Here is a 17,828-nt window from a genome sequence, read left to right as displayed (position 1 = left end):
GTCAAGGCTGAGGACACTACAAAGCCTTATTACTAGGCTATTTTCAGAATGCAAATGATTTGGAAGAGAACTAGATAAAAGGAACTGCGTGCATTTGTAGGAATCATTCTCTCAGCCCCCCTCCATACAGCTCTTGACCTAGGAAGAACAACTTGCTCTGCATCTTTGATGTCATTGCACAGGAGACAGAAAAATGCAAGTTCATAGACAGCAAGCATCTAGATACGTGTTCCCATCTCAAACTGGAAAAGCAAGGTCTCCAGTACAAAAACAATTAATCACAGTTACAGAGTGCCAGCTTTGTAAACACAGCCCATTAATTTGGGTTGCTGTTTTAAATATCCAGTTCCATTTCTTCCCCTCTCCACTTAAAACAGGAAATAAACTGGACAAAGCCAATTTCCAGTAAGTTTTAGATCCATCTTCAAATGTTTGTTCCTCATTGAAAAGTAGCTTGCTCTTTCAGCATTTGAATCTGATTTATTATCCCCAGAGAGGAAGATGGATCCAAACACCCAGCTCCCCCTTCAGTACGCCTTGTGCATCTCACCTGGAGCAGAAAAACTCAGATACTTCTGCTTTGCTGTGTCTTTGGAGTCGTAGAATTTCAGCACGTCTAGTACTGCCTGCGGGTTTTTCTTCTGTTCTAGCTTCGTGATATTTGAGGTCTGTAGCAACCGAGCCCATTGCTCTGGCATTCCCTGAAATAATATATGATTTAAGTCTTTATCCAGCATTTTGAAGAGATTTAAAAATGAGAACAAAATTATTTCCTCCATACAATGTATAGCAGGTACAGCCTTAAACACACCAACAGGTAGGATGGGGTTTTAATGGGAACATAGATGGGTAATAAAATATAAATTGAGCTACAGCTGAAATACCTCCTGACTGCTCAGTGTCTCAAACGTTCAGGGGCTCCGGCCCGCTGTCTCATCATGACAGAACACCTTTCAGGTGTAATCAGTCAGTCACGAGGAACAGGACTACAAAAGCACTCAGTAGAACCAGTGTTAAAAAGTACTGAAAGCGAACTGATGAGGGTACTTCTCTTCCCCATGGTGTTTCTCAAAGGCTGCCCCACGTGATACAAAGCTTTAGATGGTACACACACACGGCTCAAGCGCTAACAGGTCAGTCTTGTTACTCCACAGGCCATACAAATACACAGTAAAATTATTTATTTGATAAGAGATAAACTGACACTTCATTCTGAAATCCCACAATGGCTTCACTACAGCGCTGACCCACAGCTGTTTGCTCAGCACCTCCAAGCCAGGTGTACTTACAGTGAACTCGCCCGTAACAGCATCAAAGCCGACATGGATCGTATGCTCAAAATCTGATGGTGGGGAGATTTCTGGACGTTCCTTTTCCTTTTTCTTGCTTCCTGTAAAGAGATTAGAAGATCACTTGAGCATAGACTTAAAGTCCTATTGTCTCAATAGAGCATAACAAATCCAAACGTAACAGCTGGGACGAACGTAACCTTTATTCTTTTTACAGGCTGGAAGTTTTTAAATATACAACACAGTGACTTGATATCTTCAGGTTGGTATAGACTTCCCACAAGAATCACCAAGTTCTTTCATTCAAATCATTTATACTGTGGCAGCAATCAAATAAGAGATCAAGAGCCCCAGAGCACAAAGAGCTCTGGAACACATATGAAGTGTTTACAATTCAAAAAAGAACATTTTAATATGTATTAAATACTGAAGACAACTTCAGTTCACCCTCAAGTTCACCCTAAAGACAGTTAAAACTCAGTTGCCTGGCTGCTTCAATTCAAGGTAATTAATGCAAATCAGGACTTCCCGCGATGAAGATAAAGAGTTTGTAGCCTTAGACCAATTATCTAATTTAAACATAGAAAAAAAGGCAAAAAGTAAGCATAATAAGTAACAGAAGCAGGAATAGATAATGAGAAAGACCACGTGCACAATTCAACCTAGATTCAGTTAAATTTGGAAGATGTTTTATAACGTATGGCACTTGGTTTGGAGATTTATTTATTTCTAAGACAGAATAACTGCAAATTGTCTTCCATTTCCATTTAAATCTAAATCTAATGTACAGCTATGCACCGTTAGGTTCCCCTTCCTCAGAAAAGGCTTCAAGACCCTGTTCTCTTGTCCTTGTCCAAAAGCCCAAGCCCTGCTCGCTTCCCCTGGCAGCACAGCAGACTGGACTCGCTGCTTGCTCTCTGGGCAAAGATCCGATGCTCAAGGCTTCACCTCACTGCCCTCTGCAGAAAGGCAGAGCCCTGGCAGCGAGCTGCAGAGCATGTCTTGCTTGATACCAAGAAAAGTGAGTGTTTATTCCTGGCAATGCCTGAGGGCTCACAGAGCAGATAGCTGAATCAGCAGCATGTATTACAGCACACATGAAGCCAGCAAGAATGCCATAGTCCTTACAGCAAGGAATGAAAGCAGCGCACCGTTTTAAAATCTACCTTGCCTACTGTTTTATGATTGCCTGGCAAAAAAAAAATTGATTTGCTTTTAAATACAAGAAGTCAAGAAGATTCAGTACAGAAGAAGAGCAGATAAAACAGCACCTCCTAGTAACTCCATGGTTAAAAATTCTTGGGGCAAGCACACATCACGTCACTCAGAGCCAGGGGATCTGTCTGAAATTCCCTCATGCTGGCGGGAAAGGAAGGACAGGGAACCGAGGACAATACTTACAAATGAAAAGCCATGTGGGCTGCATCGAGCTGAACAATGCAGTGGAAAGACGTGGCTATTATAAACAGGATATCTTTAATATGGCTGCACAAATCAGAGCCAAAAAGCAAATGGACTGTCAAATGTTCTCATTTAACATCTTTAAGGAAAGTACTGTTTCTTCCCAACCTCTTGCAGTTGTTTATGTGAAAGCAAGAAGGAAAAAAAAATAAAAAATTTGTATTCCTCAGGAAGATTCCTGTTCTGGAGCACTTGACAGTTAGGGAATGGGAGCTGGTGCTCAAATCGTCCAGCATGTGCTGCACAAATAAACCCAACCCTTGCAAAAATACACATCGTGTTAGTGTGCTGGACAAAGAGACTGAAACACTCCTCTCCCCACAGGAACAGCAGATCAGAGACACTTTAAACAAACGCAAGCAGCGAACTTCAGTCAAGAGGCAAGTCCAGTGAGTCATGTTTTGGCAAGATGCGCTTGAGGCTCTGTTAACAAGGCCACTGGGAGGCCACACTATTTTTGAACCTCTGATTATGTTTGCATCACAAATCTGTATTTAAATGGGAATCCCTTTAATAAAGGGCAACGTTCGTTTCAAGCCACAAGTGAATTTACGGCACAGTCCCTTGGCTCTGCAGCCAGCCGGGCACCAGCGTGGCTCACAGGCCCTGACACAGTGGGGAAAAACGAAGGCTCCTTCAGAAGGATTTACACTTTAACTTTAAAAAGGAGAACTCCTCTGATTAAGAAATCACCTCAAAGACTGTCTAGTTCCTAGTTTTAGGGGACAGCTTTCAGGCTCTCCAAAAACACACACGGGTTCACTTGACTTCAGAAGTCTGGCCAAGGAAATTCACGGCAATTAAGTACTCGAGTAAAAAGATGACTATCTCCTCACTTCTCCTGAACAATGGAACTGGGGAAAAAACCTGGACTAAGTCATTAAATAACCTCTTCTCTGATTATTTCGGTGCAGAACTAGCTCAGACTTGGGCAGGAGCTCCACATTTGCTAAGCCTCGCTGCCTGCAGCAAGCGCCCCAGATCCCGCCGCCCCCCCAAGCATGCCTGCTAAAAGAGGAGCAGGGGCAGAGCTGTGGGGAAATGCACACCCTGAAGGCAGCCGGAGGGACCCTGCCAAATCACAGGGACAGAAAGCTGCAGAAGAAAGCCAAACCACTTTATCCAGCTATCCCTGCACCTCATCGCTTGCAGTAGCCTTGTACATCTCTGCGCAGGCATTCTTTCATTTTCTGAACAGAACTTAACATTTGTTGCAGCAATTTGTTAACCTCTGCACTGGCTGCAGACATTTCACCCTTGAAAAAAGTCTACCTCAAATGCAACGTCAGGTTAAAGGATCATTTTCCATATAGTCTGAACATATTTCAAGCAGCAAGCAAGAAGCCAGGATTTCTGTACAGCCTAGCAGCACCAGAATAAAGAATTAAAAACACAACTATTTAATTAGCCATGCTAATGAACAAAGCAACTAACATCTGAGCATTGTTTTAGTGCCAGAAAGTCACTGTGTCCATTTAGATTTGACAGCCAGCTTTGCAGTCTTGAGGGCTGCAAACATTTCTTTGGATGTTTACATTATCCTCGCTGTGGGTCAGACCATCAACAAGCTTTTTCCGTATTAAAAAAATACAACATTCAGAAATTTTCTTAAGCTGGATCATTTAATTATCATTTTCCCAACCACGTTATTTTGCCATGGTGTAAACCCTTCCTCTTTTTTTCCCCAGAAGGACATTACTTTAAGTATTTCTTTAACATCCAGAGAAGATAAAGGGGCATAATTTTCTCAGAAACATACTTTTCTCAGCAGAAATTATTTCTCCCATTTTTAGTTTGTGTCACTAAATATCAGTAGACACACACACACTGAACAGATATGCAATTCACGTCCATAATTCTGGTACGTGTCAGTATTTACAGCGGTCTGAACAAGTCTGAGTATTCAGCTTCTAAAGCAGTTTCAGGTGAGTCAATGCAGCTGTAGACAAGTCTTCAACCACCTTTCCAGCCACTTCGGCAAGAACAAACCCACGAGCAAGATGGAAAGAGGAAATGTCCACAGAGAAGGAAAGGCACTATCAAGTGCCACAAAGCTCTCCAGCTGCACCGTGCCCACCCGCATTAGAAACTCACTTCACAATACAAGTCTTATTCAGTGTTACTAATAACACTGAATATGTGTTATAATACGGAGCAAGGAAAACCTCCCTCCACGTGGTGCTTGCTTTCTACTTCGCTATTCCCCTGTCCAAACAAAAAAGGGTCACAAATGCTCTGAAGATCACCCATGCAACAGCAGAATTGCAAGCGTTACCCCAGCTCCAAAGCCATTCTCCCAGCCAGAAGATGGACTGGGAGGTTTGATTCTTCCACCAGCTTTTCTTCAGCACTCACCACAACAGTTTCTAGGAATTTCCCATGATCAAAATACGCTAATAAATACCAGCGGCTGCATGCTAAGCTAGAACCTGCTCCTGACATGTGGGGCTTACCACCATCACAGAGCTAAATGGCCTGCAGTCTCTCTCTCGGGCTCTCACTTCCAACCTGCAGCAGCTTCTCACATTTTCCGTACAGACTGGCCTCTTTAGGGCTTTTACCCATGCCACCTCTATTGCTGTAATCCAGCCACGGTCAGTTATTACACAATACTTGTGAAATAACTATTCGGCTTCCAAAAGCTATGCTGGCCAAATCTTTCCATCCTCTGAAAAGGAAAACACACCCACCGTGCGCAGCACAAAGGCTGCCAGACTGGAAAGCTATCTTCGGAGCGCAGAGAAGCCTGCCTCTAGCGTCTGCTCTGCGCGGAGGCACGGCTGCATGAGGGCTGCTCGCACAGCTGAGCAAGAATAAAAACCAGCCCTGGGGAAAATTGTTAGCAAAGTGAATAAATAACCGGGGAAGCAAAGTCTCTTGAAGCAGTCAAACCTGTGGCGGCAGGACTGAACCAGCCCTACCTCGCACATCATCAACAGCTCGGCGCAGGAAGCCAGGAGCGGAACTAGAGATCGCTGAGAGCAGCAAGGTCTTCCCCAGGACAAGCTGGTAATGTGCAACCTCTTTCCTAACACTGATACTAGGATACATAAAAATATGTATTTTCCTGCCTGGATGTTTGCTCTTCCCTGGAGATTCTGTGCCATACTTCTGTAATCAATTCCCCGGCATTTGTAAAGAGATGCACAGCCTGAGCCACCTCCAAACCCGGGGGCAGGGTGCACACCATTACATGTGCAACAGCTTCAGAGCTAATCCAAAACGTAACTCGTGTTGATGCGTGTTAACATTTGGTATGAATTTCTGTTAGGAATAAATCCTAATACTAAAAAAATGCTAAACGTTATAGAGCAACAAAATGCATTGCAGCTTCAGGTCAGGCTAATAACTCCCTGCACAGTTTAACCGTAACAGATGTGAGGAGCTATTTCTCCGCACTATTTTATTTCACGTGGATACGGATATCCTGGAAAACCAGCTCCAGTGACATACGCACACTCATCATACAGGAGACAGGACAGCAACAAAGCCCAGGTACAGCCTAGCTTCCTTAAAGCCTTTTTTTTTCCCCTCAGAAATAATCCTTGTTTATAGCACAGGAGATTTGTTTGCCCATTGGTGATTAACCTGAGCAGTGCACTACACGGATCTGACCCCAACGGAAGGACTTCATTTTTCTCAGTTCTCCTTCACACCCACTGCACCCTCCCACTTCTTCTTCACTACCTTTTTTCTCAAACGTACCACCTAAATAGTTATCAACACGAAGTAACTTGCAGAACAGCTGGATATTCAGTTTAAACTAGAAATCTGCATTTAGCATAGCAAAAGGCTAAGTAACACGACATGCAGAAATCACAAATGTTTATTAGGTTTGTTTGGAAATGCATTATTCTAAATTGGGCAGCAAACATGAGAGGCAGCAGGCAGAGGTTTTCCTCAATGAGTTAGTTGATTTTTCTTCCTTAGCACTTCATCTGGGCTAGCTGACTTACAGGTCTTTTCCAACCTGATTGATTCTACGATTCCATCTTCAAACTGTCAGTGCAAATGGAAAGAATGGCTCACTGAACACATGTACCAACCCTCCAGCATTTCCTCTAATCCCCTGCAGGCAGATTTCTTTATTACAGGAAGGCTGTAATAAAGAAATTTCACAGATCTCCCGTGCAGGTTATGGGCTCCAATGTCCAATGTGCAATCGAAGCTTACACAAAGAGTAACGGAACAGAGATAACCTTGGAAAATGGAGGCATCTTACCTTTTTCAGTGCCAGAGAATATGGAGATGATTTTATTTCTAGGTTTTCTCTCTTCTGGTACAGAGGGCAGGGGTTTCAAGCTGTGGTTCGCAGACAACTGGTCCTTCCCTCCTGAACTGAAGATAGTGCTGCTCATCCGGACAGGAGGAGCTGGTGGCTTGTCTTCCAGTTCTCCGTTGTCAGACATGGTTCTCAACAGCTAGTGAAAGCACTGAAAGAGAAATTTGTGTTTAAAAATAGGAAGAGAGAATGGAAGACAAATCTAGCATCAAGTCTGTTGGCCAACAGGGGAAGGAGGTGTGAATTCAGCTCAGGAGCTTAGCGAGCGCTGCGCTGGTAGACACCAACATTTCTGCCAAAGGAAGCGCTCCCTTCCTCCTTCCCTCTGTCTCCTCACTCCCACGTCTGGACCCGTTTGTCTGGGCCGGCAGCAGCACATGTGGGATGAAGTGACAGCCTTCTCCAGTGCTGAAACCAACCGAGTCAAAAAGAACAGTCAGTTATAATGAGCACCAATTCCCTGACCCAGTTCACTATCCGTTTGTGTAAAGGTTAGGTACATGAAAGGGAAAATACGTGTAAGGACACCAGCACAACTTCTTTTGGGGGTGGGTCTTGCTCAGAGCTTTGTGCTCTGGAGTCAAACACCCTTAAAAGCTTCACATGTCATCCTTCTTGCCACCTTTCCGACAAGGTCTTGGGGAGAGTAGAATAGCCTACGTTTAAAGTTATAATCCAACACACCATCCATATTAATATTAAGAATATCTCTACCCAATTTACATAGCCTGAACGCAGATTATGGAGCTAGAATCTATTAGACGTATTCCACTTCTGAATAAGGACTCGCATGGTGTTACCACTTTGTGCCATACTCTCTCCATCTGCAATATGAGACTGAGATACACATACACACACACGCTACCACCACAACCCTCTTGAAGTACAAAAAAAAGGAAAAACACATGAGAGATCATGAATAGCTACTACTGCTAAAAACACAGCACAACAAAGCATCTACATGGCACATTCCGCATTCATGATAATCAGTGATTATTCTCTCCTCCCTCCCCATAATATACTGGTGATTTTTCTTGCTGATCACCAAGAAACAGGCAGCCTCTCTGCTGCAAATAGCAGAGACAGCCTTACAGAAATCACCTCTTGGTGACAGCTGAATAATAAATAAGCCCTTCGCTATGCCCAAAGGATGAGCCCTCCTCTTGGAACACGAGTCAACGCCTCCTGTTTCTCACACCAGTTTGGGAAATGAGTGGCCTGCTGGCATTCGAGAGAGCCAGGCGAGGACAGTGAGTGCAAGCTGCTACCACTGCCCACACCTCATTCACAGAGGATAAACACTGTGCTGCACGATGTCTCTGCGCAACACACGCACCTCGCGGGCCCTGGTTTAGCAGAAGGACTGCGAACAGGTGGGCTGCCGTTCCCTGCTAGTTCACTGAGCAGGGGAACGCTGCCAAATCCCTGCTAAGCAAAACAAAGGAGGCTAGCAGCCCAAATTCGAGCAGCACAAGAGCACGCTGTTTTAGGTCGTGAAGCTCAGAAGAGATTAAAACGAATTACCACCATAAACGCCCGTGGAAGCACATCATTTCTGCACAAATACCTTCGGAGGCATAAACAGCACGAATCAAAGCTCTGGCAGCTTAAGTGAGAACGGGCCCTGCGCTGCTTGCCCCATCGACTTCGAGATTGATGGGAAACAGCTGCCAAAGCTGGGCAACATCCACCTAGATGAGTCTGCCTTCGAGCCCTTTTCCTGATGACGGGGTGATAAACAGGCCTGCAACACTCGAACAAGTCAGTAGGGCTGCAGTTGCAGATCAGGCTGTGATTCCCAGCTTTCCAATTCTGCTTACTGATTGCTCTTTCAGATGTTGCAAGTTATCTACAGGATCTTCTCTGTTTTCCAGTACCTACCCTGCAATATGGGAAAAAAGTTAAGGACCCTGGAATTTAACAGCAGGTTTGAGCAGTCCACCCGCAGGGATTTTAATTCCAACCTCCTTCCTAACAATGAACGTTGTTTTCACAAAGCGTGTGTGACCAATTCGAGATGTACTTTTTTTTTTTTGTCAAAGCCACCAAGCACAGCGTTCACGAGCCCTGTTTGTTAGAACTGGCTTTTAAGAGTACCTGGGTAGAAGAGTACAGCAGGAGGGTCAGGGGCAGCTGCTACACAGCTCTGAAGTCAGGCCTGCAGTACAGGGGACTGTAACCCATTTTGCTTACATCCATGAAGTCTCAGAAAAGAATAGGATATGGGGTCCTCAGCTAACCATATGGGAGTAGAAATTTAAGAGAAAACATCTCCCCTTTCAAAGAAATATGACCAGACAGCTAAATACACCAGAGAAGGTAAAGAAGCACATCACAGAACTTTAATACCAAAACAACACACGGTGTGAAGAAAGCAAGAACAGCTTTTTGTATTATTATTTTTTTTTTAAACCAAACATCATTTCATCTATCCGTGAACTTATCTGTGCTGCTTGCTATTAGAAACAGCTGTATGTAAAGGTAGCCAACTAGCCTGTGTCTGAGACTGGCCAGGAACAGACTGCTCCTCCAAGCCCATGCAAATTCCCCATACCCTTTCTTGGAGAGCCCAGTCAGCTAATTAACAACGTTGTAACATGGGATTAAGGTTGCTAGCTTTACAAAACCTTCGGTACACTTTTACTTACATGCTTTCAAAATAAAATTCTCACTCTAGCAAAGAACCTGATTTTTCCGTGATACACAGCGCAGATCAGCTCTTTGCATATTCGCTGTTACAGGATCTGGATCTGACGAAAACTATTCCTTAGCTCTCTGAGTGTTCAAGGGAAGAAGCCACTAAGCAACAGGATGGAAGCAAGCGTCCCCAAATCCATCTATTCCACAAGAAAATCAGGCACTTCAGAAAACTGGCTTAACAGCACCTGTGCAGAACCCTCAGGTCCACATCCATCACTTGCAGATAAACAAAATCCTTCAAGCTCATTAAATCTTCGGTTTAGTAAAAGCTCAACTTCTGGAAAATCCTCAGAAATAACAGGAAGAATTATAATTTCTGGGCAATTGTTTCAAAGGCTGTTGTTAAAACAAAATGCTAGGTCCAAAACTGTTTTGCACAAAGGTCCGTTTCAACACAGAAAAGCTTTAAGTTCATAGTTTAAGGAATGACAGTTCCACTCACAACAGATCACAAAACAAGAGTCAGATCCTTTGGTCATCACTGGAAGTGAGAAAACAAAACAAAAATAGTCATCTTGTTTGGGTTCAAATCCAAAGAGCTAGCCTCTTTCCGACAGCTGAATGGAGAAGAAAGGAGCAGCTCCCCCCTCCTTTATCCTTACCCTGTCTTCATTATGCAGGGAAAGTCTCCACAGTGCCAGGAAGTACTTTTGAAATTGCTGCGGAGGTTTGGCTTTGTGTGCCGTGACTGCAGGAGGAAAGACAGACAGACATAAAACAAAAAAGAGGAGTGCAAGTACATCCTGAGGCTCCTCTTCTGCTCCTTCACTCCCCTGAAGAGGAAAAGGCGCCTGTCTCATTCAGCACCAGCTCGATGCAATCACTTCTTGCCCCAGCACCGAACACGTGGCCACCCTGCTGAATCATCGCTTGCGCAGGGAATTGCAAGGCCCAAGGAATTTTCATTTTTTTCTAGCAAAGAGCCTGTACACTGACAAAAGGGATGTCAGGTTTTTTTAAACCTTGCTTGAAAGACATTTACTAAATTGGCTTGACTAGGTTTGTGCAGCCTCAGAGGAGTACGCTGCATCTGGCAGAAAGACGGCAGAAGAAACAGATGGAGAAGGATGGAATCAGTGGCAACGGATTTGTCAGTGAAAATAATGCCAGGAATAACAATGGATTCACGAGCTCCCCGCAGTTACTGGTGGCACTGCTTTTAACTGCAAGAACTAGAAAGCAGTGGAATGGACCACAGCAGCAAGCAGTGAAGCTGCAAACGGTACTTAATTGCAGATTTCAGACAGATTAATTCCCACCACAGAATGGTGCTGCAACCCAGGACATTTACACACACACAAAAAAAAAAAAAAAAAAAGACACAAAAAGAGGTAAAAACTTTCCTCCCAACAGCTCTGCTACTCGCTCTGCAGAACATAATCACAGGGGCCAGAGCTGGCGACCACAAGGCTCTGATTCTCAGTTCTTATCTCTCGTACACGACGCTACGAACTGAAGAAGGTGAAAAGCAAAAGGGCTCTCCGTCCTGCTGGACAGGCAGCAGCAATTGGGGTCTGCAAGGTCCTGAATCAGTCTCCTGAGCAGCAGGAGACCTGAAGCCAGGCTCCTCAGAAGCGCAACTCTTCCCCTCCCACCTCTGAAGGAAGAAAAGTGCAGGGAAGCTGCTTGTGTAGCTTCAGCCATCCTCTTCCTCCCAGCCCAGAAGAGCCCTGCAGTAACCGAGCAGCACGTGCATTTACAGTTTCATTTTTACAGCCATGTCCCAGGAGCCAGTTCTGCTGCTCACTGGCTTTCTTCCTTTTGGGGAAGAAAAGGGCCCGATAACCCTCGGTGTACCCAGGCCACAAAAGAGAGGCAGCAGTTCCCGTTGCCGGTGGGAAAACACCCAGAAACGTAACCCTGCCAGTGAGTAAAAGCTGGAAAGCAAAGTGAGACTCGGGCAGCGTTTGCAGAAAGCTGATAAACACACGCTGCTGCCGTGCCTTCATCTGAATGCTCTGGCGTTGACTCGGGGGGGGATTTGCATTTGTTTTCCCTCAACTCCCCCTTGTGAGAGCACAACGCGGGGCTGCTTCCTGGAGAACTTCCTAAGCACGGCTCTTGCGGCAGCCCTGGCTCTCCCAGCCTCCCTCGTGACCGGCCCCAAGGCCGCCACGCACTCACTGCTTGCAGCTGAAGCGCAGCCCTCGCCCGGCGGCCGGCTCCGCCACGGAGGCTCCTCTCTGCCCCGGCGCCGCTCTTTGGCTCCTCCGTCTTCTAAAAAAGGACGAGCCTTTCTTCCTCTCTGACTTGTCTGCTGAATGACCAAAGGGAAATAAGACGAGATTGAAGGTGTTTTCCTTCGCGGCCCCGTTTTCCCTGCAGCACCTGTGCTCAAAGCAGATCGAGCGTGCAAGGCGCGGTGCAGGTGTGCACACCCTGAGCAGGGCCAGCTGGATTTCACTGCCTAGGATCTGATGCAAAAGTGAACCAGGCTGCCGCTTGGAAAAGATGATATCAAGCTCAGAGCTGTCTGATAACACGCACGTAACTTCCCCCTCCTGCCACGACAGCCCTGCTTTAGGCTGCCCCTCTCGCAGCTCTCCAGAGCCCAAATGAAATCCAGCCCACTGCACACAGCCTGACAGGAGGCTCCTGGAGCAGCAACTCAACTCACCTCTGTTTAGCACAGGTAAAAATGACTCAACTTATTTACTACCGGCAACGAAACGCTGAAGGAGCAACACAAAGGTCAAATGTTAAGCCTTTTTTGCAGGGCCGCCCAAAAAGCAGAAGTAACCCATTTCAGGGCAGCGTTGCATTAAGAAATGTAACCGCTCTGCTTTTGAAAGCAGGGCCCTCCACGCAGCTCGGCAGCTGCAGGACATTTTCGTGACCGCTGCCACCTGAGCAGCCACCAGTAGTGCAGGACGCTTGGGCCGTGGGGACAGCCAGCGGGCACAGCGCTCAAGAGCAACGCAGCAGAGCCACGGGCTGCCTGGAGGGGAACAGCAGGAGAAAAGCGAGCAGAGGAAGGGTGAAAAAAGCCCTGCCCCTACGCGTGTTTCCCTGGCCCTGCTCTAGCAGAGGGCGCAAGGTTTGAGAAGAGCGAGTTACCCTCACAGCAAGCCGCACAGCGGCAGCTGTCAGCGCTGCCTTCCTGTAGAGCCTTATAGGGTGCTGCTGGCAACGGCTGTCACGCACAAAGGGCAGCATCCGGGACGGCCAGGTCCAGGGCAGAGGAAAACAGCAAAATAGATGGCTTGCAAACAGGTCTCCAAGGCAGAGGATGTCGGGTGAAAAAAGGCAGAGTGAATGAAAAACGGAAAAATGCAGTAAAAGAGCTTGCTTGCGACTCCAAGCAAACACTGGTGTAACACAGCAGATTTGTGTCATATTCTGCTCGTGGTTTCTATCACATAAACCCTCACTGAAAATCTTCACTCCCAGTGCGCTGACCCCAGCTGCTAACTTATCTTCAGGCTCCCCAACACCACCACTGCTGAAAAAAACAACAATAACAAAAAAAAAAGGCAAGATGAGCCTGGACACTTCTTTATTCCAGCAAAGAGGGAAAACAGACCCTTCCAAAACACAGCTATACACATCGTGCAGTTCTTCGATGGACTTTGGAGGGCTGCTCCCTTCATCAGATGCTCAATTTTTCTCGGGCCAAGTAGATTCTGGAGCACAAAAGCAGAATGAAACGTCTGTATGTATTTTTCTAACACCCTCCCACACTTTTTTTTTTTTTAAAGGCTCCTGTTGAGCAATAGATTTCCTGTGATTAGCTCACATAGTACTGATTATAGCTCACTTCCTCCCAGGGATTAGCTGAAAGCAGCTTTCTGACAAGTTTTTCTTCAGACGGTGCTACCTAGCCACAGCTCACTTCCTGCCCCATCAGTAGCAGCGCGCTAGTTCAGCGGCTCATCCATTTGAAACAGTTTCAGCGCTGCAGAAAAAATCCACCGAGGCTGCAGATCTCAGACCGTCTCCTCCACGAAAAGCAAAACAAACTTCTCCGGGTGCTTTGCTTTCCAACCGAAAGCATTTGGTTCCATGGGATTTGTTCTACCTGATCCAAAAGAGGAGTTTACTAAAGTAACAGAAGACAACGATCAGAGGCTGGAAATACTTCTCTCTTTATTTCAACTCAGAGAAGCTGTGTTAAAAAAATATAAAAAAAAAAAAACAGTGGCAGACAAAGAATTACTTTCTTGCAGACCTGGCAAACGCAGCCTCGGATCTTCTGCCTGCCAAGAGGACTTGTGCAAAGGCAAAACCAAGAGTAAAACCTTGATGATGGCCAGCAAGAGCCAGCGGCGTGATCCATCCCACCTCTGCTCAGGAGGAACACGTGCAGATGCTGTAGCACAACTCGCAGCTCTCGAGCCTTGCGCCCCTGCAGAGGCAGGCACCAGCCTCCACGGGACATGCAGGAACAGCCCTTTTCCCTTCAGGGGTCTCAGATAAAATATGTGCTCGGTCTGTGCCAAACCACGGACCCATGAAAGCTAACGGTTATTGTTATTTAACTTTCCTTTACGGGGAGGGAAGAGGAAACTAGACTAATCTGAAATATTCCAGCCAAGCAGAGACTCTAATTTATGAGCGTAAGCAAGCAAGATACCCCTTCAAATGATGGGACTGAGAAAACAGCTTAAAAAAATAAAAATCTGAGCATGCCAGGCGTTAATAATTCTTTACTTGGACTGATACAAGGACTCACACTACTCAAGCTGACTGCTCGGCAAGGCCTGATGGTGGCAACGAATTGCCAGCATCATTTTTGCAAAATTAACCGCCACGAGCACCGGTTTGCCTGCTTCAACCACCAAGGAGGCAACCACGAGCTGTACGAGCAGGTCCTGCCTTGCCAACTTCCCTGTACTGCTACATGGGACAGAGGCAACACAACACTCCCGCGCCACTGATAGCGCAGGAGAACGTCAGCCTCCTGCAAAATCACGAGGTGACACCCATGAGAACACACCCGGCTAAATCCTTGCTGTTTTATCTTCTTCGTACTCCTCGATTTCCCTCCGATTTCTGCAGAATCACTCAAAATATAGAAGGGAAAACGCAGCACAGGGGAAACAGCTGGCACGAAACTGCCAAGAGTAGTTGGGGGGGGAAAAAAGGATGATCGAACAGAAGCAACAAAAGCAGAAGAACAGGAAACTATCTTTTGTGAATGAGGAACAATCAGTCATCTCCAAAAGCACAGAGATACTTACTGTGGACCAAGCTGCAGAAGACAAATATCCTGTTACTGGAGTAGTTGAAAGAGCCATTGAGCTCTTTCGAAAGAAGAATTTTCATCTAGCCCTTTGCCAAAGTACCTCACAACCCAAAGCAATTCAACTATTTACTCCTTAAGGAACTCTGCAGATGTGCAAAGCCTTGTGCTGAAAATGTGCTCGGGTATCATTCTGAAATAAAAACAGGTCCCAGCCCTCCGATGAGTGAGCAGTGGCAGACATCCTGGCCTCCAAACGGCCCTCTTACAGCCAGCGCTTCTCCCCACGCAGAGCTTACAGCCAGGCCATCTCTGCCCCTCGGCGCAGGCACAATAAAGTGCAACTTTTCGTGGAGTCACTAATAAAGATAAGCAAAACACCACCGAGATTCTGGCAGCCTCCCAAACTGACAGACCAGGCTCATGACATCCGCCTATCGAGCCGAAGACACGGGGCGATAAGCAGAAGCCTCGGGAAGGAGAAATGTTTCCTCCCAGGGTTTCACTTTCTCCATTTTTGAGCTGGGCAGAAGGATTGTTGCAGAATTATCAGCTACGATTTGCGATGGAAAATGGTATCAATGGGGAAAAGTCAAAAGAGGCACCAATTAGAGACAGGATGTGCAAGAGTAAGAGTCCGTCGGTGCACGGAAAATTTAAGCAAATGAGTGATGCTTCATTTCACAGCATGCTGCAGCCATCTGCGAGCCTTGTGATACATCTTGGCCTTCTCCCTTTAAGTCACGAGTGGCAATCGACTCCCACCTGAATTCTCATTTCTGCTTCATAAAATAAACACGGCACTATTGAGCTGTGGAGGCAGATTTCACCGCAAAACAACTTAGAAACTGCTTCTCTGCTTTCTTGCCTCTGAACTCTCGACACAGCTCAAACGCCACAGATGGCAGGACCAGAGGGGCCTCCGAGGCAGCTGCCGAGTTGCTTCTGTTCCCCATTTCCCCTAAGCCCTGTAGGGAAACTCACAAGGTGAGGCTACAACACCATCATTGCCAGCGGAGAAGAGAACCGAGGCAGGTTTGCAGGTACCCACATCCACCCTACACGCAAAGCAGCCCTCGCAGGCCTGCAGGGCACGGAGGAGGAGGAGCGACTGAAGCAAGAAGGCTGGGTTTCGGCGCCCTGCCGCGGGGCTGGGGAGCTGCCGCCTACCAGCTGAACTGAGGCCACGCTTCATTTTATACAGCCCACAGCCACGCTCTGCCTTCAACGAACCATTGTGCAACGCTGCATAATGATAAGATGAGCTCAAAGGTGTTTGAAAAGCCTCTTCAGCCCTCAACGAGGAAATTACTTACCCCTGCTCTACCAACTTGAGAACCTGAGTCAACTGAAGACAGAAAAGACAGCCTGCAGCGCACAGCACATGCAAATCCAGGATTCAAGCTGTTTGTGCTTACTCACATTTCTTTAACTAGAAGACTCTTCTGAGCCTTTATTTTCACGAGCTGAGATCTTCTGAAGATCAAAGGAGAACGGGGAAAAAGGCAAGTAGGGAAAGTTTACAAGGAAAAAAAATTGGAGGCTGTACCTCATTCTTGAAACTCTCTTAATTAAACCCGGCATTTACAGGCAGGGAGGGATCACACATTCCAGAGCAAAAGTTATTTGAATAAAGGGTAGGCTACCTGCAGGAGGCACCTACACATCTCCAACAGCACGCACAGCTGCTGTAAACCAGACACTCACCCCTCACAGCATCACTGACACCTCCCTAAAAGTGGCAGGCTACTGGTGCAGTGTAGAGGGCCAGGAACTCTGGGAGAAAGCAGAATGGTTTTTAACCTCCCAAATCCAGGACGATGGTTTACAAGACCACAGCCCACCCATCCAAACTGGAGGCCCAGGACGAAGCGGAAGGGGGCAGGAAATGCAGCGTGTGTCAGCAACGTGAGGAAGGAAAAAAGATCCGGCCTTCAGGGATCCATCACTTTCCCACCACACCAACAGAGCTGTCAAGGGGAAAAGAAATCAGGGAAAAAGATGAAGGGAAGAGAGACGTAGCTCCCTGCACACGTGAAGAATGGAGCTTTTGTTTCACTCTAGTGGTTGGCCAAGGCTTGCTTTAACTGCAGTTCCCGACAGCAGAAAGCCCCGGACACCAGCCTGGAGACTCCGGTGGTGTGGAGCGGGGCTGGCTCAGATGCTGCTCACGCTCCGAGCACGTCCCGCAGCACAAAGGGGCCTGATGACTTCTTCAGCGACTGAATTCCTACAGGAGAAGCGTTCCCTGAAGCATCTGCAATTCCCTCTGCGCTGGGGAAGTTCACTCACCACCAGCTGGGCATGCCGTTGGCAGCACCGAGCTCTGAGCCCTCGCAGCAACGCAGAAGACAAAACATTCGGGAAGGGTCACCCCAACCTTCCTCCAGCGGCAGCAGCTCAGGACTGCAGGATGGCAGCAGTAAAACCCCCAGACTTTGGCTACAAAACCTCACTAGCACTATTTCCACCCACGGTTAGCTTGCTGTGACTTTCAAGCTTGTCCCATTAAGGAAGAACTTCACTACATTTCTGCAGTGTAAAGTTTCACAAGTTTTATATGAGTGATTAGCAGATTTATCCTACTATATGTAACCTTACTAGCAGAAGCAAAGGTTATCTAGATGGGGCAAACGAGAAATCCTGCAGTCACTGGCCCAACATCATCGCCCGCCCTTCCCCGTTAATTCAAACGGCAATAGATAGGACAAAAAGCACAAGGTGTAGCTCTCACATCTCAAATCAACATGGATTTCAAAGCTCTCCATGCACACAGCTCTTCCTCTCTGCAATTTTGTGTTCAACAGAGTAGCAGTGAACTGTTCCCACCTAAAACACAAGAAAGGAGCTGAGCAAACTGGCCCTGTAAATTGCTCACCTGCCTTCACACTCCAGGACTCACTTTGCAACCCTT

General features: G+C 46.6%; 1 protein-coding gene across 2 annotated transcripts in view; it reads right to left on the bottom strand.

The window, feature by feature from the left end:
* PAK2 (p21 (RAC1) activated kinase 2) overlaps window positions 1–17,828 on the bottom strand; it is a 49,101-nt gene that overhangs the window by 21,465 nt on the left and 9,808 nt on the right. The window contains exons 1-4 of one of the 2 annotated variants that reach the window (XM_072042248.1): window positions 10,335–10,545; window positions 6,973–7,183; window positions 1,290–1,390; window positions 551–701 (exon numbers count right to left, since the gene is read on the bottom strand). In XM_072042248.1, the coding sequence (XP_071898349.1) occupies window positions 551–701; window positions 1,290–1,390; window positions 6,973–7,159 (439 nt within the window). In that variant the 5' untranslated portion in view covers window positions 7,160–7,183; window positions 10,335–10,545. Of the gene's footprint in view, window positions 1–550; window positions 702–1,289; window positions 1,391–6,972; window positions 7,184–10,334; window positions 10,546–17,828 lie in introns of those variants that run through there. The other variant, XM_027464818.3, reaches the window with a different exon arrangement.

The sequence above is a fragment of the Anas platyrhynchos genome, chromosome 9 (assembly GCF_047663525.1).
Source record: "Anas platyrhynchos isolate ZD024472 breed Pekin duck chromosome 9, IASCAAS_PekinDuck_T2T, whole genome shotgun sequence".
NCBI lineage: Eukaryota > Metazoa > Chordata > Aves > Anseriformes > Anatidae > Anas > Anas platyrhynchos.
Note: the sequence above shows the minus strand (reverse complement) of the source record. Positions and strands in the feature narration are given on the sequence as shown.